The sequence below is a fragment of the Carassius carassius genome, chromosome 18 (assembly GCF_963082965.1).
Source record: "Carassius carassius chromosome 18, fCarCar2.1, whole genome shotgun sequence".
In the NCBI taxonomy this organism is placed as follows: Eukaryota; Metazoa; Chordata; class Actinopteri; order Cypriniformes; family Cyprinidae; genus Carassius; species Carassius carassius.
The window spans coordinates 27,592,558-27,618,127 of record NC_081772.1 but is presented as its reverse complement, the minus strand read 5'-3'; the positions used below and the strand labels follow the sequence as shown (position 1 = coordinate 27,618,127).

The window sequence follows — 25,570 nt, the reverse complement described above, 5'->3', positions numbered from 1 at the left end:
TTTATTATAATACCTTGGCAATAACAGTACAAAACTACAATCACATTTATTTAAATTAAATATTCATAATTAAATTGAATTAAGTAATATACATAATATTCATTACTAATAAAATATTCTCTAGTGTGACTGGGCTCTGGGAGTTCCCTTCAAAAATAGTTTTTATTGAAGTCATTTTTACTTACTCTCTGTGAAAGACTTTATTTTTTATATATATATACTAAAGTTCAGTCATAAGCCAAGACTGAAGAAGATAAAAGAGCTTATCTTCCCTTAAATTAGATTATAGATTAAACTGTGAGTATATTTCGGAGTAAATAACTTGGGAAGTAGACATTTCCTTTAGATATCAGGAACCTTAAGATTTGTCAGCTGTTCAGAAATCACAATCCCAGCCTGAAAATTCCTCCTCTGCTTGGGTCGTATCATAGGGAAAGCGGTCAAAGTTTATATAGCAGGGACCCTGTAAACCAAAGAACCCACAAAGATCCAATCAATAAAACAGTTTGCATTTTTTGTTACTTGGTGGCTTGAGATATACAGCTGTTTCATCCTGAAGCAGTTTTTAAAAAGAAGACATTATCTTGTATTTGTTTGATGTTCTGCAAGATAAAATTATTACAATTTTGACAGTTACCACATGTTCAAAATGTTTTTCCACTGTGGCAGAGTAAGACACCAGAAAAGTGCTACATACAACTCAGGATGGCTAATATATCATTACAGTTCAAATCATTATAAAACAGTAAGACATTACACTTTTGCTAAAACTGAATTGAACATAATTTTTGTTTAAAATTTGACCTTTCTTATAAGCTGAATAGTAGGTGCCTCCATCTGCCCCATTCTTAATTTATGCCAGTTAATGCTGTTAAACCATCTGAGAAATAATGGATAGAAGATGTCAATTCACACATAACAGCAAAAAACATTAATAACAATAAAAATGGCACAAAGGTCACATAAACATACTCAATACCATAACCATACTCATCTCAGTACTACTCAGTGTGTGTATACAGACACACACACACACACACATATACACACACGCACATTTAAATTTAATACACACTGAACTAAGCCCAATATACGTTCATAAAGCTTACCTGTGATGTCGGACATCTTTGATTCCATTTTTTGTATTGCCCAGACGCTGTCCAGGACGTGGCCTGCATGCCATGTAAACAACACATAAACTGAAGATTAAAAATGTAAATACCTTAAAGACATTTAGGGGTGATATCTAAATTAAAAAAATAAATAAATTAAGATTAGATGGATTCAGAAATAACCTGCACAATTTACTGATGAGAGACTTGGCACCTTCCCCCATATATGATGGGAAATTCAGCACACCATCCAAGATCTTGGCATAGATCCTCTGTGGGTCTGAACTAGAGAATGGCGGACTTTAGGACAAATAAAACATTATTATTAATAATAATTCAATTTTGCCATAAACAAGAGAAATACAAATGTAAACATAAATAGATGACATGTGACAACTTATTAATTAGCTTAAAAATGTATAACAAGTGCAAACTTGATAGAACATGGACACTCAGAAAAAAAGGTATACTTTTGTACCTTTTAGGTACTAATGTACTAATATGTACCTTTAAGGTACCAATATGGACTATTTAGGTACAAAGGTGTGCCTTTTGAAAAGGTCCTGCCCCAGTGACAGCTTTTGTAGTAACTGTCAGGACTAAGGACTGCATTCTTAAAGTGTGTTGCTCTATTCACACGCAAAATGCAGTTTGTTGATTATGCAATGTGATGCAAAATTATTTAAGTTTGAACAGGGTACAGTATATACAGGAATCATGGAGTTAAATTTAATACCTTTTTAAGACTCTATCCATGCATTTTAAAAACTCATCACCACTCCAAGTTTTAAATGATTACATCGTACACACTTTAACTTACATTTACTATATATTGACTGTAAGATAACACAACTAAACAGACTTACTTTGTGATAATTCCTTATCAATACAACATAATTCAGAAACAGGGAACGAAGCACAAATGAATTAATTGAGTGATTATCCAATGCAACCCAAGAAAAAAGAATTCGAACAATAAACAAAACAACTGACAATTTGAGGGGGGAAAATAAACCTCTCCGAGCTAAAGGGGCAATGCGTTCACACACAGTAAATTCAAAAGATGTATTTCTAACATCAACTCTTATAACTGTCTGCAAACCATAGCTGTTTTGTGGAACACTTCTCTTTACAAACATCTGACTGATGATCAGACAGTTTACCTGATTACGGAGTGCTTGATTTGATGCTGACTTGACAGACTGTCAGTAATACTGGACCTGATTGTGTCTGACCATGGAAGGTAAAATAATGATCACAACTATTACATTTTAATTGTACATTCCAAGCCAATGCCAGAAAAATAAATAAATAAATAAAAATAGCCCAAAGTAGCGCAATTACAGTCCATGTCCTAATATAAACATGTCATTTTCATTCCTAAAATACATATTTTACAGTCACTGTTATGTACATTTATCATAAACACAGCTCAAATGCTTCAGTGTGGCCCAAAACATTTAGCACAGTTTTATTACAGGTAGAATACAAAATGATTCATTACATGCATTTCAACTAAATGTAATTTATGCAGTATTTCAAACCTTTAACCAACTGGAGAAAATAAACCCATGGCAATAGTTTAAAAGCAGTCCAATTTCATGCATCCAAAACGAGCTGCAGAAGTGTCACGGTTGGTAAACCGTGGCCTCGGGATTTGCACTATGTGGATGGAGTTTGTGTGTGTCTCGCGTCAGCACTGATTGTTTCATGTGGGCGTCTCCGTTAATTGTTCATCTACACCAGCTGCTACTCATTACTCCATCCCTACTTATTGCCCTGTCTTTCGTCTTGTGTTTGTCAGAGAATTGTTTGCAGTTCCCTGTGTTTATGCCTGGTCTCTCGTTCCTGTTCTCTGTGTTCTTCTCTTCGTTGGATCGTCTGTGTCTCTGGAATCCCATCCACTCCTCACCACCCACGGATTATACCTCTCACCCCCACGGCTCGCTCCTCTCAATTCCTGTGTCACGCTATCCTGCTGCATCTCCTCACCGCCACTTCCTGGATCACCATCGGACATTGTTACTTCCCGGATCGCCATCAGACTTCGCTTCACCCACCTGTTATCCTGTTTTATGTTACTCGTGTTTCTGACTGTGTTTATTAAATATCCAATTTACTTGCACTTGCTTCCTCACCTCCATTCGTCATTACAAGAAGTCAGATTTGACTGATCACGGGTCAAAAGATATGAGAGATAACAGACAAGATGCTGGAGGATTTCCCTTCAACAGATCCCAAGCTCATTGATAAATATATTTTAGCATGTGCTCCCTTTACATATTGCGCATGCAATCGCGAAATCGACAATTGATTTGAATATTTTCAACGCTGTTAAGGCAATGATACTGATGTATCTCACAAAATGCACACAAACTTTGATACATTGCACAAGTAGTCTAACTTAAAGATCTGAAAACCCCATCTCCACTTTTTCAAATTCTGTTACATGTGTTCTGTGTAGGTTCCTTTTGTTATTTTGACATTTATTTTGTATTTTTTTTGTGCTGTATTTGTAGTCAGTTTGTAGCCTTTGCCTTTGATTAGTATCCTCGGTTGTGTCTTATCTCATTACCCCTTTGTGTGTATATATAGCCCTAGTGTTTCACTTGTTCTTTGTAAGTGTCTGAACGTAATGTCTATACTTTTACCTATGCTTCTGTTCATTTTTTCCCAGTGTTCCTTGTCATTTGTTTACTTTGCTTCTTTATTAAATACCTTTCCTACACATTTTTTGAGTTTGTAAAACAATCCCCTCACCCAATTTAACTTCTTTACTAAAAAAATAAAATAAATAATAATTCAGCACATGTGGATTACATAAGAAAACTTTGATACCTGCCCACGAGCAGCTCGTAGATTAGAATGCCAAGTGACCAGAAGTCAGCAGCGAAGTCATGGCCATGGTTCTGAATGATCTCTGGAGGGATGTACTCAGGAGTACCACAAAAGGAATATGTCTTTTCACCCCAAGAAAGCTCCTTTGCAAAACCAAAATCAACCTGAAAATAATACAATAAGAAAGTAAAACATTCAGTAATTAATGCATCAAATATATTGAATTTTACTGTTTTGAATGTTTTTACTCTGACAAGCTTGTCACCTATTTACAGAATATTTGCTGTTGGGGGTAACACATTACAAGTAACATGAGTTAAAAGTGATGGCTAAGTATTCTGTCCCATACTCAGAATTTGTGCTCTGCATTTAAATATGTAGGCCTTCTGCAATTCAAATGCACACATAAAGAAGTGAGTAGGGAACACACACACACACACACACCGTGAACACACACACAGAGCAGTGAGCAACCATTTCTGCTGCGGCAACCGAGGAGTTATTGGGGGTTCAGTGCCTTGCTGAAGGGCACCTCAGATGTGGGTAATGAGGGTGGAAGAGAGCACTAGTCATTCACTCTTACAATTTCTGCTGGTGCTGAGACTTGAACCTACAGCTAAAATGTCTTGACTTTTTAGCTGTAAAAAGTCAAGCTAAAATGCTACCAGCTAAAATGTCTTGACTTTCTAACCACAACTGCCCCATTCAGATTACTTTTTTCAAGTTACTACAGTGGTAAATAAATTCAATACATTTTTTTTGATTTACAAGAAAAATATCTGAGTTTCTTTTACAAATTAGTAACACCAGTTCCCTTTCAGCCGGTCACCCTAAAACATCACGTTGGTGACCAACAAATTGGGAATCTCGCTAGAGAGACCACTCTACTTTGAGTGTAGACTAAACAAGCCAATGCATATTGGCATACGATAATTGCATCCAGCTGCCACTGATCACAGCAGGAGTATACATAGGCAGCAGATGAACTGCATACTCAGGTTTTCGCAAGTCTCGGATCACACTTACCCTTCTCTCTCGCCAGAGCAACTGTGGGTGATTCAAGAGTGAGATCAAACATTCCTCTGGTATCTGGGAGCGTGACTAGAGCTCCCCAGTCCAACTTGCTATGTGATTCAGTTCGCCCGGCATCCTCCCAAGTTCAGGGGCATTCACTTCACTTCTTGTGTGCAGAAATTGCAGTCCTACTAGCATAGGATGTGATGGAGCCAGTCCCTGCAGCCGATATTAAAGCAGGGTTTTACAGCCCTTACTTCATTGTGGCCAAGAAAGGCAGTGGATTGAGGCCAATCTTGGATCTGCACAACCTTCACAATCTTGAATCCATTCAAGATGCTCACACAGAAGTGCATCTTCAGGTGCATCCATCCCTGAGATTAGTTTGCAGCAATCAACAATGAAGGATTCCCTGATAGAAGAGGGCATTTGCGTTCTCAACTACCTCAACGACTGACTCATACTAGCTCAGTCTCTTTTTTTTTCGGTATGGAGTTGGATTTGGTCAAACAGACCAGAACTGCCTGAATATGTTCAAGAGCAGAAGAGCGGTCCCACTAAAATAGTTTCAAAGGCTCCTGGGGAATATGGCAGCTGCAGTGGCAGTTACGCCACTGGGGTTGCTTCATATGAGACCGCTTCTCCAGTGGCAACTGGATGTAATCATCACAAGCCAGTGTGCATTGGCTCGTTTAGTTTATATTTGAAGTAGATTGGTCTCGCTAGCAAGATTTCCGATTTGTCAGTCCCCGACGTGATGTCTCTGTTCCCTCCTTCAGGGAACAAGGGTTACAATACAAAAGCGAGATGTTACTTTGTTTTCCCATTTATTGACTGACAGCTCTCCTGTCCCCATGTTGAGAGAAATCAGGAGTAAGTGCAGCGGTGTTGTGTGCATGGTGGAAACATGATGCTTTCTGTAGCTTTAGACAAATTGTGAACATTTACTCATGTCACTCACACAAAAACAGAATAAATAAAAACGAATAAAAAAAAGTTTAATGCAAACATGATTTTTGTTTAACATGTGTTTCATTGCTGAAGTAAGAGTGTTGAACTTTCTTCTTCTGTGTCCTATTCTTCATGCAGTCCCAAATGGCAGCACAGCTGAAAGGTGTGTTTCATCTGTGTCCTTTTCTCATTTTTTTTTGGATTGAAACCGCTTTTACATTTGCCAAAAACAGAAAGTTTTTATATTAAAAACAAACAAGCAAGCCAAGCCCAGATGAGAAAAAATAATGCAAAAGTAATGTAACTTTCCCCAACACTGTGCTGAACTATATTGTTTCAAAGTAAAAAGTAAAAATAAAATTATTTGCTAAACAACAGGAGACGAGAATACTGCACTAGACTCTTCATATAGCCACCGGTGTTCTTTGGATAAATTGGAGGTAGATTTAAATAAAGAAGATGAAATACTCCAAGGCATTTTCTGGGATAAATTATATATATAAAAATAAATGTTTAAAAAGTAGATCTATGCTTTTCAGCTACACAGCCTTCTTTGAGATACAAATAAATTATTCAGACAGGTCTTCTTAAGCAATTAGCAATCATCAAAGACAGTTGGTTGATCAGTGGAAGTGGGTATGACTCTGCTCTTCCTACCAAATATAACAATATTCAGTTTAATTGAATTTATAAATAAGAAAGGCAAGAAAAAAAATGCCCAATCAAGTTCTCAATGAATTCAGATGCCATGTGTAATGTTTTGGTGTCAAACCTAGACTTCAAATCTTATTGAAATGTATCAATATATCATGTATATTTACAGTATATAAATGTATACCATCCTTTTTCCTTAAGGTAACGGGGACCTGTGACACCCTGGCAGAATGAGGACTGATTAAATAATAATATATAATATTATTAATAATATAAATAATAATAATACAATATAAATAATAATCTTTCAGTGGCCATATTAAATTGTGAAAATTATTTTATTATTAAATTTATTAAATGTATTATTAACAGCTTGTCGATGTAAATTGTTGTTATTGCTATATTTGTGGAAAAACAGATCCTTGTTTTAATACACAGTTGCATGCTGCATCACATTATAACTAGATATAGCAAGGAAAAGGGAATTTCATTTGTTTTACCAATTTCACATATCCTTTGGAGTCCAGCATGAGATTTTCCGGTTTTAGGTCTCGATACAGGATCCCTTTGTTATGGAGGTATGCAAAAGCTTCAACCACACACGCTGTTATGAACACAGATATATTCTCCTCAAAGCGTCTTCTGAAACATGACAACACATGTGCCCACATTCAGATATTCAAACAGCTCTAATTAGGGAATGTAATATCAGTTTTCTGCAGTCAAACATTTGACAGAGACATGAACTGGATTCTAATTTAGGGTCTACCATGTTATGGGCAGCAAAATAAGCAAGAAAGATGACACTAATATGCTCTGGTTAATTGCCAAAGTGTTGCCATGCATATTTTAAGCATTGTTATGTGGTTGCTAGGGTTTTCCTGCTAGTTTCTATGCAATACAACAACACAGTAACAACAGCTGTCATAAGGATGCTTGCCTTAGCAAACAACATTAATGCATTTGTGAATGTCTTACGCTTGTTTCAGCTTGGTCCAGATTTCCCCACCAGGACAAAACTCCATTATCATATAGATGTAGCGGGAATCTTTGAAGGCAGCATGCAGCCTGAACAACACCAGAAAATTCAGACTTGAATTTTATATGTGAACGGCTTGAAAAAAATCTGATATGATTATAGGTTAGGTACAGCACTAACCTGACAATGAAGTCACATTGGATTGCTTGGAGAATTTTCCTTTCTAGGATAATGTGTGCTTCCTGCTTCTTTGCAACAATGTGTTGTTTACTGATCTTCTTCACAGCAAAGTACGTTCTGTGCTGCAAGGTAGTTACCTGGTAAATAAACAAGATTAAATAAACAGATTTTTCAATACTTTTAACAATTTTCCAAAACTCTTAACACAGTTAGCACTACATCCGCCTGTGTAAGCTATACTATTAACACATTTCTTGTTGCTTTAACACAAAATGCATACAATTAACACAAATTTAAAATGCTTGAACTTCTTTTACACACAAGCTCAAACAAGACCAAAACAATGGATTTTTACTGCCAAATTTACCAATGATTTAACACTGTATGTCAGAACAGATAACACCATGTTCTAAACCTAACCTTACAGGCTAAAGTCAAGGTAAACAGCTGTTCATATTGTGAATTGAAACACAAATATATTCCCTGTATTTTATTCCTTTGCTAATGAGAAACAGCTTATTGAAGTTATGCAAATATATAAATCACAGCTTATTCCCATCTAGGAAGCACACTCAGGTGTTGAGGTTCTTTCAATCACATGATCATATGTTCTAAAAGAGGACTCTTTGGGCTGATCTTGTGTGGAAAAGAAACAATATAGAGCAACACAAAGAAAGAAAGAAAGAAATAATGCCTGCAAGAGGGAGAGGAAGACGAGTACCAGGACAAGGGAGAGGAGTGGGGCAAGGACAAGGGCAAGGGAGAGGAGTGGGGCAAGGACAAGGACAAGGGAGAGGAGTGGGGCAAGGACAAGGACAAGGACAAGGGAGAGGAGTGGGGCAAGGACAAGGACAAGGGCAAGGGAGAGGAGTGGGGCAAGGACAAGGGCAAGGGAGAGGAGTGGGGCAAGGACAAGGACAAGGGAGAGGAGTGGGGCGAGGACAAGGACGAGACAGAGGAGTGGGGCGAGGGAGAGGGAGAGGAGTTAGAATGCGTGGTGGCGCTCAAAGAAGGACCAGAGCTAGGGTAACTGATCAAATAAGAGCAACTATCATTGACCATGTCATAAACCATGGGCTATCATATAGAGAGGCTGGTGAACGAGTACAACCAAATCTCAGCCGGGACACAGTGGCATCCATTGTCCGTATTTTCAGAGAAACCAACAGGTAGGATATTGCTTCTCCTACAGCAAAGTGTACTGTAAATACTGTAATATTACCATTTACAGTATTAGAGTGACTGTATGCCTCCGGTCTCTAATATGTAACTGTATTTTGTTCCTCTAAGGATTCAACGTCTACCTCCCTCAGGGGGCAGAGGAAAGCTCCTGAATGAAGAACAGGAACTTGCTATTGTCAACATGGTGATTGCTGACAATGAAATAAAACTGAAGGACATTCAGTCCAGAGTTGTAGAGGACAACCTTGTCTTTGGGAACATTGCAGCAATCAGCATAACATCCATTTCTCGGACTCTAGCTAAACACAGAGTCCTAATGAAACAACTATACAAAGTTCCTTTTGAAAGGAACAGTGAGCGCATCAAAGAACTCCGTCACCAATACGTCCAGGTAAGGTTATGCAATACAGTCATTACTGTACTATACACAGTGTGTTTTGCAGTAAACTACTCTATAAACCTGGAGTACATTAGGACATACAGTAGATATACAGTACAGCACAGCATGTACATACACTGTGTCTAATTACTTTCAGAGAGTCATGGAGTTGGAGGCCAATCAAGTCCCACATGAAATAATCTATGTTGACGAGGCTGGCTTCAACTTGGCGAAAAGGCGTCGCCGTGGGAGAAACATAATTGGCAAAAGGTCAACAGTTACCGTGCCGGGCCAGAGAGGAGCCAACATCACCATGTGTGCCGCAATCTCCAACAATGGTGCACTCCTGCATAAATGTGAGATTGGCCCCTACAACACCGACCGCCTTCTCCTATTTTTAGAAGACCTGCACGAAAGATTGGTGCCAGAGGTAGAAAGGGGACAGGTGGGAGACCACTTGCCAATATATGTGATCACATGGGACAATGTGGCATTCCACCATTCCCGTGCAGTCACAGCATGGTTTGACGCCCATCCTAGGATGGTGTCCCTTTTCCTTGCTCCTTACTCCCCTTTCCTCAACCCCATTGAGGAGTTTTTCTCATCCTGGAGATGGAAGGTTTTTGACCATCGCCCACATGACCAAATGTCCCTCCTGGATGCAATGGATGCTGCATGCCAAGACATCACAGCTGAACACTGCCAGGGGTGGATAAGGCATGCAAAAAGATTCTTCCCACGATGCCTTGCCAGAGAAGATATCAGGTGTGATGTGGATGAGAACATGTGGCCAAATGCAGAAGACCGGGCAGATTAGAAGTTTACTTTGTTTTTTTTAATTATTATTCCGGTGCTTTTTCTGTTTGTATATCTTGCAGTAATGTCCTTTTGCAAATAAAGTCTTTACTGCAGCAATTCTGTCTCTGTCTTTTTTTAAGAACTGTAACTGTACATTCTATAAAGCTACTCTGAGATGGTCATTCATTTTTTGTGACAAAATGCATGCATTTACTAAACCCAACAAAACAAAAATGTAGAGAGGCTTCAAAAGAAACTACAGTGCAAAACACAATCTCTGATCAATACAATATACTGTACTGTCCATTGTATAAGGGCAGACCTGTCACATAAAATAATGCAGTTTCTGTAATTTCAGCTGATGATAGTGTTTTTTTTTGTCATTGTGTTATGATTGACTAAATGTTCCTGTTGGAAGAGAACATGTGTTAGTGTTTTGAATAATTATTTGATTTTGAAACATGTTTGCAGTGTTTTGGTAGACATAGTGTATTGTGTTAGTGTATTATTGTATTTTGAAAATTAGATTTGGAGTTTAGTTTACAATGTGTGATTTTGAGCATGAAATTAACCGTTTTGCCAATTGTGTGTTTTAGGTGTGTTGGTGTGTTAAGAGTTTAGGAAATTTGTTAAATGTATTGAAAAATCTGTCATAGCGATTGTAAAAAACTGTAACATTAAAGGGACTCCATCATCTATGCTCTCCTCTCATACCAGCTCCACTTTTCCAAACCCCCCGACTCCGAGAGTGACAGGATCTCCTTGATGACTTCCCTCCTGGTACAGTACAGGGACGAGATCTTTCAGCTTTAGAGATGTTTCTGGCCTGGAGACAGTAATACTTGTAATACATAATTCAACAAAAATCACAACATAATATATAATTCATATTATAACTAAGTTCAATAAGAATTATAACTAAGAATCAATAAGGCTTTATTTAGCAGCACACAGGCTGTATGAATAGAAAAACTCAGATTCATGAAAACTCAAATGAAAGGCTTAAAAAATGCCACTGAACATTTATGCAAAAATTAGCATTTCCTAAGTCTTTATAGTTTGGATTTAGTATGGAGATTAATTGTAGCATCTAAACTATCATTCAAAAGTAGGAAAAAAACAGTAATATTGCGAAATATTTTTACAATTTAAAATGTTTCAAAATATAATTTATTCTTATGCATTCACTTCACTTCTTGTGTGCAGAAATTGCAGTCCTACTAGCATAGGATGTGATGGAGCCAGTCCCTGCAGCCGATATTAAAGCAGGGTTTTACAGCCCTTACTTCATTGTGGCCAAGAAAGGCAGTGGATTAAGGCCAATCTTGGATCTACACAACCTTCACAATCTTGAATCCATTCAAGATGCTCACACAGAAGTGCATCTTCAGGTGCATCCATCCCTGAGATTAGTTTGCAGCGATCAACATGAAGGATGCATACTTTAATGTTTCAATCCTTCTGCGACACAGTCTATTCCTGTGATTCATGTTCGAGGGGCAAGCATACCAGATGAGCATCCCTGTCACCCTGTGTCTTCATGAAAGTTGCGGAGGCAGCCCTCGTTCCCTGATAGAAGAGGGCATTTGCGTTCTCAACTACCTCAACGACTGACTCATACTAGCTCAGTCTCAGGATCAGTTGTGCAAACACAGGAATTTGGTTCTCTCACACCTCAGCTAGTTGGGCTTTCGGGTCCACTGGGAAAAGAGCAAACTTTCCCTGTCACAGAGGATCTCTTTTTTTTTCGGTATGGAGTTGGATTTGGTCAAACAGAACTGCCTGAATATGTTCAAGAGCAGAAGAGTGGTCCCACTAAAATAGTTTCAAAGGCTCCTGGGGAATATGGCAGCTGCAGTGGCAGTTACGCCACTGGGGTTGCTTCATATGAGACCGCTTCTCATATGAATTTATTCTTATGCAAAGCATCGTTTTCAGTATCACATGATCTTTCAGAAACCATTCGCTGATTATTTTCTAATATGCTCAAGAAGCCTTTATTATTATTATTATTATTATTATTATTATTATTATTATTATTTTAATGGTTTTCTGGAAACCTGGAAAGTCTGGAAACTGTGATGCGGTGTCTTTTTAAGGATTCTTTGGCGAACAGATAATTTGAGGATCGACATTTATTTGAAACAGAAATCTAACATTGTTGATGTCTTACTTGTCATTTTTTTATAAGTTCAATGAATAAAATTATAAATTTCTTAAAAAAAGAGTTTCTAAAACAGTATATGAAACACGCTTTATATAATATATATATATATATATAATAAACAAATATTATTATAAATATTACAAAATACCCAACTTACCCAACCTTCTCTGGCTTTACATCATCCTCCAGTAAATCAACACTACAAAAAAAAAACACACAAAAAAAAAATCCTTATTGATAAAGAACAATACTTCAGTACCAAAATAACCTAAACCGCTGTGGCAAAACACTAGAATAACAATATACGCTCGGCGATCTAAAACATGAATCCAGCCAGAGAACAGAATGCACAATAGCCATCTGGAAACATGTCACTGGAGAGGCACAAATCTTTTCTAATGCCTGACAGATATGTCACACTTTATAACCACTCATATAACTAGTGAAGAATGTTAAAAGTGACCGTGTCGAAGACTATACTAAAAATCTTTACAAATGTAGATATCACAAAGCAGGAAAACTCACTCGTCATGGAGCTCAAGGCTTTCAAAAGGAATGGTCTCCTCAAAAACCCTGTGAGAAAATAAGGGACAGTGATCATTTATCAAAAATTCGAAATCAAGGGAATTATACAATTACATTTGTACAAATTAAGTAAAGCAATATTGTCATCACTGACATCAAACTTACTCTTTATCAATGGAAAAGCAAGTGACAGCTCCCACAGCTGTGCATGTGGCTGTCCTAAGGATATCTCTGGATTACACACAGAAGATCTGTTTGACTTTTACATTTAAACCAGACTTTGATATCATAATTCAGAACTGTTTATGTTTACCTGATAATTGTATCTAGAAAAGATAAACATTTAAAGAGACCAGCTGATCAGTTTAACAAATATTTATTCCTGATTTTGTATTTCTAATGATCGCATGTTATCACTAAGGGACCACTGTTACCGTATTAGAGCCAGTTCTCCAAAGTGTTCCCCCTCACTCATCGTACGAATGATTTTCTGCTGTCCGTTCACTTTTTTTGTCACTAAAACCTAAGGGAAATTGACAAAATCCTGACCAGCTGTTGTAAGTTAAGATTTATTTTTGTAAGTAACATTATTTAAATGTATTATGTTTAATACAAACACAAACACACAAATCATTTTGTAGCATCTTTCATAATAAAGCTCAGAAATATGTGCAAATGTGATTCTTGCATATTTTGTGTTTGTAAAAGTGCTTAAAAAAACACATATTTAACCTCTCCTTTGAGAATGATATAAAACGTTTTGCCCTCTGCTCCCTCCCGGACAATCACTTCATTGTCCTGAAACTTCACCTTGGAAGGGAACAAACATGAAAAAGACTTTGAGTAATCATATCATGCTTTGCTAGAAGAAAACATACTGGACTTTGTGTCAAAATAAGATTTTTTTTAACTGTTCTTTGTGACAAAATATTGAGGCCTTCATGTAAAATTAGCTTTCTATTTTGGGCTCACAAGACAAAATCAGTAACATATTCAGTTAATATTCAGTAATGCTGCATTATTGATTTAAATGCCTTGACACCACTGGATGAGAATTAAACTGATTTAAGCTGCATGATGACACTGTTTACTTCTGTAGAGCTGCTTTATAGCTGAATTGGCTGCATTTAATAATTTAAGAATTGTGCTACATCAATACCATTATAGAACTGAATAACTGACTTGAGCTGAATAACTACACTACTGTCTTCTATAGGGCTGAACTGAATTGAACTAATTTCATAATTAATGAACTTCTACACCACATCGGGCTCCAGAGGCTGTACAAAATCCTGCTGCATAGACTTGCCTGTATAGATTCACAGTCTTGGAGTGTCGCTCGAATTTGAGAACACAAGTACAGAATGAAGTGTGTGGTGTGCGACCGGCTGTCACTGCTGAATCATGGCTTGATATATTCTTGATATATTGGATACCATTTACTGAAGAGTCTGTACAAATCCCAACATCTGCCTTGTCTATCTCTCTTACACAACAGGATTCCAAAAAACTGTGCTGTGCATAGCAGGCTTTGCTTAAAGTGAAACACGATAATTATTTTTATCGAATATTGCAGTTCATTATAAATGATTTATATGTTCACATCATTATTTTTATTGATATATATTTTTTTATTTTTTAGAATTCATGTGCCCTCATATCTTTAATAGTAATAAAAAAAAGAAAGAAAAACATCTCCTTCTCCCCCTTGCAAATACATCTCTTTTCTGACGAAGTGCGCCCCCTGAAAAGACGGAAATAATATCCTAGCTGGTCAGTGAGTGACTACAGCGTCTCATTTGAGTTTAAATACTTTTACGATGCAAAGATTTCTGTCACTTTTGGCAGTGTGAAGGAGATTTGACATTTCCATGTAAACATGCACTATATCAGGGACGTAGCCATCTTTTCAGAAGTGAGGGGGACAGAAATTTTATATATATATATATATATATATATATATATATATATATATATATATATATATAAACACTACAATATAATATAAAACATTACAATATACCATTTCTGTAATCTATATAGCCTACTAGCCAACAGCTTTTGAACAGTAAGATTTTTTATGTTTTTAAAGAAGATTTATTTGATCCAAGGTACAACGAAAGCAGTAATATTGTGAAATATTTTTTACTAATTCAAATAAGTTTTCGATTTGAATATATGGTATTTCTGGGATCAACGGTGAATTTCGAGCATCATTACTCCAGTCTTCAGTGTCACATCGTTCAGAAATCATTCTAATAATGCTGATTTGCTGATTAGCCATATTTGAAACATAATAGTAAACTTTTTCAGTATTTTTTGATGAAAAGAAGGATCCAAAGATTAGCATTCATGTGAAATAAAAAGCTTTTGTAACATTACACTATACCATTCAAAAACTTACGGTCAGTATATATATATATATATATATATATATATATATATATATATATATATATATATATATATATATATATATATATATATATATATTTAAAGAAATTATAGAAATACTTTTATTTAGCAAGGATTCTTTAAATTCACCAAAAGTTATGATAAAGACATCATTTTACAAAAGATTTATATTTCAGATAAATGTTGTTCTTCTGAACTTTCTATTTATCAAAAATAAAAAATAAAACAAATTTTGAGCAGCAAATCAGAATAACATAATTATTTCTGAAGGATTGTGTGTATGGAGTCATTGGAGTAATGATTTTACTGTTTTGCTGTACTTTATGATCAAATAAATGAAGGCTTGGTGAACAGAAGAGGCTTCTTTAAAAAAATATTAACAAGCTTCTGTTCAAAAACTTTTGACTATAGGCAACTTTTAAATTTTCTCTAATGTCTAGCTTGTAATTGGCTGAGAAATCTATTATTGCTGGACAATAACAAATAATAATGATTTGTTTATATACTACAAACACTTTTTTATCACATAATAAAGCAGAATAGTTTCTATACTGTAATGCTATGTCAATTAGCACTGCATTGTTCATATACTTTATCACCTGCTGGAGATGACTTGTAAAACCATATATTGTCGCAAGCATATATTAATGTCTTAGTGTTTCCAAAAGTTTCCTGTATTCGCTGTATTCTGGGTCCGAATAAAATATCAGGTCATGCACAGACTATCCTGTCTCTTTGAGTTTAAATCTATATTTATTCACACCAGCTCTGGAAAACCTCAATGTGAACACATTTGACCGAAAAAGTGCAGGGGACGAATTTCCGTGATATTAAAAGTGGGGGGACACGTCCCCCGTGTCCCCCGTGTAATCTACGCCCCTGCACTATATCTCATAAATAGGTTAGCAAAATTAAAGACATGACTACAACTAAATAAACATGTCTTAATTTGACACAAAGTCTGGTTTATATTCTTCTATTCTATATTTTACTATTTATAAGGGTAAAATCACACTGACTTCCTCCATGGAATCAATGATCTTTGACAGCTGAACATCATTCAGGGCTTTCAAAGTGCGAGACCTGGTGGAAACAATCAAAAACAACAGTACTTACTCAGCAATAATACACTAATATATACAAACACAAAACACATTTACAAGGACAACTTCGTTGTCTAAGAATCCAAAACACACAAAACACAAAGCATCTGATATATTACTACTACAGCCTTGATGTAAAGTGATGCCAGAATGTCTTACGTTTTCAGGAAGTACATGAGTTGCTCTCTTTTCTTCTTGGATTTGTTGGTCATGATGCTTCGATATGTTTGTCTCTCAATACACCATAACTTTACTGCAGTGATGGCTGTGGGAAGGAGAGAATCAAAACACTAATGTACCACACTAGCAGAGGGCGACCAAAATCAGCCATCACTCCAAAATACTAACTGACCTTTGACAGATGCTGTGCGTTTACAGTTGTATAGAATGGCCAGTTCCCCAAACACATCACCGGGGCTCAAAGTTCGCAGATCACGTCCAGACTGAGTAACCCTCAGCTCACCCTCTAGAAAAATAATGGAATTTAGGTTCATCAATTATTTACACAGAAGGTCATCCTCGCTCTCATCCAAAGCATGAGAGATGAAGCATCTTTTGAAGCCATTGAGAATGCTCTTTTGAGGCACTGCAGCCCATGCCTGACTTTGTGCTTCTTTGGGATGGCACAATCAAGCGACGTTCACTTGCAGAATGCAAGTAATGAATTTAGGTAAAGGGGTGCATAGCCAGTGGTGGTTTTGTAGGCAAACATCAATGCCTTGAATTTTATGCAAGCAGCTATTGGTAGCCAGTGCAAATTGATAAACAGAGGTATGACGTGTATTATTTTCGGCTCATTAAAAAATTTTCTTGCTACCGTGTTCTGGGTTAATTGTAAAGGTTTTACAGAACTGGCTGGAAGACCTGCCAAGAGAGCATTGCAATAGTCCATCCTGGAAAGAACAAGAGCTTGAACAAGGAGTTGTGCAGCATGTTCCGAAAGAAAGGGCTTGATCTTCTTGATGTTGAATCAAGAAATCTGAGTCATTTTCTCCTGATAACCCCGAAAAGAACTTAAATTACACTTTCAGTTTTAATCGTACAGATAAGGGCAATACATCAATCGAATCTGTAAAGGGTCTAATTTTTTTGTATACAGACATAATAACAACAAAACTTTGTGCACTTATAAAATAAAGATAACAAACAAGGTGTGCTGTCTGCAGCCTTTGTCTGCGCTGATCTTCATTTAAAAACTTGTCATTAAAATGAACTGTAACTAATAGAGATATATCTATAGAAAGCTTGACATGTCTACTTTTAAACTAAACAAGTGTCGCCGAAAACAAATATTCTGTGATAAAGTAATCCATATGAAAACAACGCGATGTCCGTTTTCACGTCTCTCTTCATTATCTTATCTAGGACCTATCTGATAGGTAAGATTCAAACCACTGGAGCGCGGTTCCTGAGATGCCCTTTGTCAGTAGGGTTCACAGGAGTATCTGGTGTTTAATCATGTCAAAAGCAGCGGATAGATCAAGCAAGCAAGCAAGATAAGTATTGAAGATTTGGATTCTGCTCTTGCCAGTCTTAGAGCATCAACAACTGAGAGCAAGTGTAACGTTCGGAACACAGGAGATCATTGCCCATGAAGATCATTGGTGACTTGCCCTTGCCCATGAAGATCAATGGTGACTTGCCTTTGCCCATGAAGATAGTCGGTGACTTGACTTTGCCCATGAAGAACACTGGTGACTTGACTTTGCCCATGAAGAACACTGGTGACTTGACTTCGCCCATGAAGAACACTGGTGACTTGACTTCATCCATGAAGAACACTGGTTACTTGACTTCGTCCATGAAGAACACTGGTGACTTGACTTCGTCCATGAAGAACACTGGTGACTTGACCTTGCCCATGAAGAACACTGGTGACTTAACTTTGCCCATGAAGAACACTGGTGACTTGATTTTGTCCTTGAAGATCACCGGTGACTTGACTTAACTCCTGAGGTCTAACTGTGGTAGTGCTTAACTCCAACAGGGTCAATGGGAACCTGACTCGACTCTGGAGGCTCAACGGGAACCTGACTCGACTCTGGAGGGTCAACAGAAACCTGACTCGACTCTGGAGGGTCAACGGAAACCTGACTCGACTCTGGAGGGTCAACTGTGGCTGTCATCTTTTGCAGAGGCGCTGGACAGGTGGCCATATTGTGCCATGACTCTGGACCGGCGGCCATCTTGTGCAGTGGCGCTGGGCTGGCGGCCAACTTGTGCTGTGGCACTGGGCTGGCGGCAACCTTGTGCTGTGGCGCTGGGCTGGCGGCCATCTTGCGCCGTGACGCTGGGCTGGCGACCACCTTGTGCTGTGGCGCTGGGCTGGCGGCTATCTTGCACCGTGGCGCTGGGCTGGTGACCACCTTGTGCTGTGGCGCTGGGCTGGCTGCCATCTTGTGCAGTGGCGCTGGGCTGGCGGCCAACTTGTGCTGTGGCGCTGGGCTGGCGGCCAACTTGTGCTGTGGCGCTGGGCTGGCGACCACCTTGTGCTGTGGCGCTGGGCTGGCGGCCATACTGTGCAGTGGTGCTGGGCTGGCGGTCCTCCTGTCTGTAGACCCCGGTCTAGAGTCGTCCATCCCACCGGGAGAGACAGGTGTGGCTGGGGTATCCCACGGAGGCCGATGTTGTCGGTAGAAAACGAATTGCCAGAAATCAAAAGCGTCTAACTGATCCATTTCCTTTCTTGGCACCGGGTCATCCAGACCGGTGTTGAAAATGTCTTTCAGGGCCACATCATTATATCCAATACCATCCGCCAGGGTCCAGAACACTTGTGCCATACCACCCACCTCATTTAATGAATTTTGCCCTCCACTCCACCATACTGGCTGGGGAGCGGGAATGAAGTCCCACACCGCTGGATCTCGACATGATGGAGTCCTTCTGTAACGTTCGGAACACAGGAACACAGGAGACGAGAGATCCAAACGCAGTGTGAGTTTAATGGGTAATCCAAATTCAGAATCCAACAAGCAGAGGGTCAAAACCAAAAATCCAAAACAAACAAACAAACAGGGAAAGGAACAGGAACAGGAATAGGAACTAAAAACTAGGAACGCGAGGAAACTGGGTGACGGAAAGTAAGGACTCCATGAAAACAAACAGAAACAGACCGGTTAATAAAGGCAGGGTAATGACTATCAAGTGAAGACACCTGAGTGCAATTAACAGGAGTGCAATTACTGTGATGAAGGGACAAGGCTTTGTGGGAATTGTAGTGCCTGCGGTGAGGTGCCTATGGGGAAGTGAGACCATTAGTGGAGACCCAGGGAAACAGAGACCAGACACCGTGACATTACCCCCTCCTCCACGGAGCAGCTACCAGATGCTCCACCCGAACACAAGAACAGACCAAGGAACACAGAGACCAGGAGGGAGGTGGAGCGGCGGAGGACCAGGGGGAGGGATGTAGGGCCAGGTGATATAGGGAAACAGACACAAGAAGTGCAAAAAACAAAAACTCTGAGACCAGGAGGGAGGTGGATGGGCGGAGGACCAGGGGGAGGGACGGAGGGCCAGGTAATAGAGTTCAGCTGAGACGTGACGAGGCTCTGGAAGCTCCGCAGAGACGTGGAGAGGCTCTGGTAGTTCAGCAGAGACGTGGAGAGACTCTGGTAGTTCAGCAGAGACGTGGAGAGGCTCAGGTAGTTCAGCAGAGGCGTGGAGAGGCTCTGGTAGTTCAGCAGGGATGTGGAGAGGCTCTGGTAGTTCGGCAGAGACGTGGAGAGACTCTGGTAGTTCGACAGAGACGTGGAGAGGCTCTGGTAGTTCGGCAGAGACGTGGAGAGATTCTGGTAGTTCCGTGGCATTAAGACTGGATTCAGGCAGATCAATGGTGACTTAATTCTGCTCATGAAGATCATTGGTGACTTGACTCTGCTCATGAAGATCATTGGTGACTTGTCTCTGCTCATGAAGATCATTGGTGACCTGACTCTGCTCATGAAGATCAATGGTGACTTGCATTTGCTCATGAAGATCAATGGTGACTTGCCTTTGCCCAGGAAGATAGTCGGTGACTTGACTTAGCCCATGAAGAACACTGGTGACTTGACTTTGCCCATGAAGATCATTGGTGACTTGCCCTTGCCCATGAAGATCAATGGTGACTTGCCTTTGCCCATGAAGATAGTCGGTGACTTGACTTTGCCCATGAAGAACACTGGTGACTTGACTTCGCCCATGAAGAACACTGGTGACTTGACTTCGCCCATGAAGAACACTGGTGACTTGACTTCATCCATGAAGAACACTGGTGACTTGACTTCGTCCATGAAGAACACTGGTGACTTGACTTCGTCCATGAAGAACACTGGTGACTTGACCTTGCCCATGAAGAACACTGGTGACTTAACTTTGCCCATGAAGAACACTGGTGACTTGATTTTGTCCTTGAAGATCACCGGTGACTTGACTTAACTCCTGAGGTCTAACTGTGGTAGTGCTTAACTCCAACAGGGTCAATGGGAACCTGACTCGACTCTGGAGGCTCAACGGGAACCTGACTCGACTCTGGAGGGTCAACAGAAACCTGACTCGACTCTGGAGGGTCAACGGAAACCTGACTCGACTCTGGAGGGTCAACTGTGGCTGTCATCTTTTGCAGAGGCGCTGGACAGGTGGCCATATTGTGCCATGACTCTGGACCGGCGGCCATCTTGTGCAGTGGCGCTGGGCTGGCGGCCAACTTGTGCTGTGGCACTGGGCTGGCGGCAACCTTGTGCTGTGGCGCTGGGCTGGCGGCCATCTTGCGCCGTGACGCTGGGCTGGCGACCACCTTGTGCTGTGGCGCTGGGCTGGCGGCCATCTTGCACCGTGGCGCTGGGCTGGTGACCACCTTGTGCTGTGGCGCTGGGCTGGCTGCCATCTTGTGCAGTGGCGCTGGGCTGGTGGCAAACTTGTGCTGTGGCGCTGGGCTGGCGGCCAACTTGTGCTGTGGCGCTGGGCTGGCGACCACCTTGTGCTGTGGCGCTGGGCTGGCGGCCATACTGTGCAGTGGTGCTGGGCTGGCGGTCCTCCTGTCTGTAGACCCCGGTCTAGAGTCGTCCATCCCACCGGGAGAGACAGGTGTGGCTGGGGTATCCCACGGAGGCCGATGTTGTCGGTAGAAAACGAATTGCCAGAAATCAAAAGCGTCTAACTGATCCATTTCCTTTCTTGGCACCGGGTCATCCAGACCGGTGTTGAAAATGTCTTTCAGGGCCACATCATTATATCCAATACCATCCACCAGGGTCCAGAACACTTGTGCCATACCACCCACCTCATTTAATGAATTTTGCCCTCCACTCCACCATACTGGCTGGGGAGCGGGAATGAAGTCCCACACCGCTGGATCTCGACATGATGGAGTCCTTCTGTAACGTTCGGAACACAGGAACACAGGAGACGAGAGATCCAAACGCAGTGTGAGTTTAATGGGTAATCCAAATTCAGAATCCAACAAGCAGAGGGTCAAAATCAAAAATCCATCCAAAACAAACAAATAAACAGGGAAAGGAACAGGAAAAGGAATAGGAATAGGAACTAGAAACTAGGAATGCGAGGAATCTGGGTGACGGAAAGTAAGGACTCCATGAAAACAAACAGAAACAGACCGGTTAATAAAGGCACGGTAATGACTATCAAGTGAAGACACCTGAGTGCAAATAACAGGAGTGCAATTACTGTGATGAAGGGACAAGGCTTTGTGGGGAATTGTAGTGCCTGCGGTGAGGTGCCTATGGGGAAGTGAGACCACTAGTGGAGACTCAGGGAAACAGAGACCAGACACTGTGACAGCAAGGCAGTTTCAGTTGAATGTCCACTTCTGCAGCCAGATTGGTTGCTTTCAAGGAGGTTGTTCTGGGTGAGAAAGGTAGAGACTTGGTTGAACACAGCTCATTCAAGTGTTTTTGCAATAAAAGGAAGAAGGGAATATGGTCTGTAGTTCTCTAAAAGAGATGGGTTGAGGGTGGGTTTCTTAAGTAGTGGAGTTATACGAGCCTCTCTAAATGTTGAGGGAAAAACACCAGGAGGGATGTGTTAATGATGTGAGTGCAGGTACAACTGCTGGAGAAATGACTTTTGAACCGCTCTGTTCAGTACTTTCCCCCACCAGCGAGCAGTCCCCAGCACTCTAAACTAGTTTAAATGGCCAGCTTCAATCCTGGAGGGCACATCTTGTTTTACACATGTTTGGCGCCACCTATTGTTGCGGGTGTATTATTGACATGTAAAAGGCCAGGGGTCTCCAAACAGTTGTTTGTCACAGTATTTGAGATAACCATGTATAAACAATATTTCAGATAACCAATCAAATCAAAGTAGACAGGCTTTAAACAGAAGCTGCAAATTTCAAAGCAACACTTCAGTTAAGTTTCTCATAAAGTGCGAGATAAGATGCAAGTAGTCAAACATTTCAGAATTTGTCAGCTGTTTTATTATAGGAATGTTAAATAACTGACAAAATAATCAGCAATGCAAACTAATAAACTTGTCTAATTTAGCCATTTTGAATTAAAAATAGCCCTATATTGGCATCATGTAATGTGGCATATGATTAATAATGAATTTGGAATTTATTAAACTTAAATACGTAGCTTTCCTGATAGCCTTCAGTAATGTAAATTAATGTGTCAGTAACCCAATATCAATAGGGTTAGGGACCTAACCTGACCTTGGTATTTTAAAACCCTGTCCACGGCCCTGTTAAAGGGCCTGTGTCCTGCAGAGTTAAGCTCCAACCCTAATTAAACACACCTGCACCAGCTAATCAAGCTATTACTAGGCATACTAGAAACTTCCAGGCTGGTGTGTTGAGCCAAGTTGGAGCAAAACTCTTCCTGGTCTAGACAGTGAATATAAGATAATGCAGATGTATATTCAAGAGAAAAAAAAACACTGTCTTATATTCAGAACATACAGTTGCATATTATAATGATTTCTGAGGAATCATATGAAACTGAAGAGTGGAGAAATGGCTGCTGAAGAATTCAGCTTTACCATCACAGGAAGAAAATACATTTTAAAATTTTAATAATATTTCACAATAACATTATTTTTGTTGTATTTTTATCAAATAAATGCAGCCTTGGTGAGCATAAGAGACTTATTTTAAAAATCTTAGAATATTTAGAACCAAAAATAGTAAGGGTGTTATGCAAGTATGCATTTCTGAATTAACAGTTAACTCTCTTATGTCTTTTTATACATACACACCAAAAACAATGTACATGCTGTCTCCCTCTGTGCCCTCTCGTATGATGTCCTCGCCAGGACGACAGTCCATAACCTTCATCAGATCAACCATCATACTGAGCTGCTCCTCATCCAGACGACGGAGGAAATCATTCTTACCAATGGCCTTCACGATCTGAGCTTTTTCACTGATGGCCAGACACATATGAACAAAGCACAACTTTTGGGGTTAGTAAAACAAAATAATTTATTAAGTTATTTTGAGACTGGATTATACCACTGCTGTTTAATTATGCCTTTTTCAGACTGTCAGTAAAAATCTGATTTTTTGTATATCCATATATTATCCAAATAGATTTTGAAAGTCTGGACAGCATTTAACATCACAATACACACTAGTTTTCCTTGTGTGACAGAGGAGTTCTCGACTCTGCAGGCGCATATCTGAAAATTGAGATGATTTTTTTCCTGCATCTGTTTTGAAAGCTTCGTCACATACATGGGTACGTCTGTGTTGTAACCAGAGTAACCCATGCAGATAAGTCAGTTATGTCTGGATACACAAATCTGATTTTGATCATATGCAATTATGTGCTGGACAGTCTGCCTGAGAAGATCTGATTTGAGAAAAAATCCAGTTTGCCTGCAGTCTGAACATAGCCTTGGATTCGCATGGTTGTTGATTAGTATGTGTATAAAGTAACCTGGCAGTTTTATTGACTCTGTTGGCAGTGATTTCCAGGACCTCTGGTACGCGCTCCCTGGCCATGACAGCTGCCCGACTCTGTCGAACCTCAGGCATTTCATTACTGTGTCGTTGAGGTGCACAATCTGACAGACAACATTAGAAGGTATTCAATGTATAATATTTTATAGAAACTAAAGATCAGACTGAAATGTTCAGGGATATTATGAAAAATCTACTTCAGCTGAATGTTTCTAACATTAGGATATACAGAATGGCAGATGCTACACAGTTTGCTCTTGTCATTAGTTTTTTGTCCATGTATTTTGATCACCAAATGGGCATCATTGACATGTATTGAAATATGATTTGTGCTGTCTTTAGGCAAAAACCTTTGTCATTTATATATATATATATATATATATATATATATATATATATATATATATATAATACGTTTCTATTATTAAAAACATATGAAGGAAGCAGATAAAAGAGGATGCAGATATAGTCATTAGTCTATTGGGTCTTACCAAGCTCATCCAGTTGTCCTTGCAGCCTCTGTAACAATCTCTCTTTCTGTTCAAGCTGTCGCTCTGTAATAAGAAAACAATATTCTAGTGTGCACAACTCACATCAGATTAACAGTGAAAAAGTCATGGCTCAGATCTGGTCTTACTTAGCTCTGTGTTCTGGTTCTGGAGTTCCTGGTTGAGCTGGCATTCTTTCTCCAGCATTTGTCGTAATTTCTTCAGTTGTGCTTCCATTGGCATGATGAGATTCACCTTTACTAGAGCAGCATGACACTGACAAAGAGCAGTATAAACTCACACGTCACACAGAAAACTTTTGCCATGTAATAAAAAATAAAAAAATTCAAAATGATGAATGACCATCCGTTACAGTGACAAAAATACACACAACAAAAATGTTTTAGGAAGAGAGTGAAATTAAAACACATTCTAGTATTCTAATTTCTAATTGGAGATTTTTTTTTTTTTTACCAGGATTTGCACAAATGGATGGGATTGAAATGAGTTTATCTGCGGAACACAGATTTAACCTCTTATTCTGACCCGATATTGATTTAGAGACTAAGTTATATAGATTCATATAAAAGGTATACAATTTGCATCAATAAGTCTTTGCAAAGCAATCATTGCCAATATGAAACCAGATTCAGGAGCATTTAGGATTTATGTTGTAGTAGTTACAGTATACGTAGTTAGTGGATTAAAAAAAATAAAAAAATAAAAATAAAAAAACGCCAAAAAGCAAGAATACTATTAAATGATTGCCATTCAGAATGAACTGATATCATGGATTCTCACATGATAAAATCCACTAATTACCTTTTGTGCTTAAAAGCAAAACATACTGCACAACATAAAGGTCTTCCAGCTAGT

At 39.3% G+C, this 25,570-nt stretch overlaps 1 protein-coding gene across 2 annotated transcripts; it reads right to left on the bottom strand.

The window, feature by feature from the left end:
* On the bottom strand, positions 1–24,980 carry prkg3 (protein kinase cGMP-dependent 3). Of its 2 annotated transcripts, none has more exons than XM_059499147.1 (21): positions 24,844–24,980; positions 24,698–24,760; positions 24,184–24,310; positions 23,501–23,667; positions 16,650–16,763; positions 16,457–16,562; positions 16,214–16,277; positions 13,512–13,589; positions 13,214–13,302; positions 12,945–13,010; positions 12,780–12,827; positions 12,412–12,453; positions 10,802–10,913; positions 7,729–7,865; positions 7,548–7,637; positions 7,070–7,211; positions 3,951–4,114; positions 1,296–1,412; positions 1,110–1,172; positions 805–880; positions 1–463 (listed from the first exon to the last, which is right to left on the bottom strand). In XM_059499147.1, exons 1-21 carry the CDS (start codon positions 24,935–24,937, stop codon positions 377–379), a joined length of 2,046 nt encoding a protein of 681 aa, XP_059355130.1. In that variant the 5' UTR covers positions 24,938–24,980; the 3' UTR covers positions 1–376. The 2 variants fall into 2 exon arrangements, with proteins under 2 accessions (XP_059355130.1, XP_059355131.1); XM_059499148.1 differs by having other exon boundaries at positions 7,070–7,208.
* Positions 24,981–25,570: the final 590 nt, after the last annotated feature.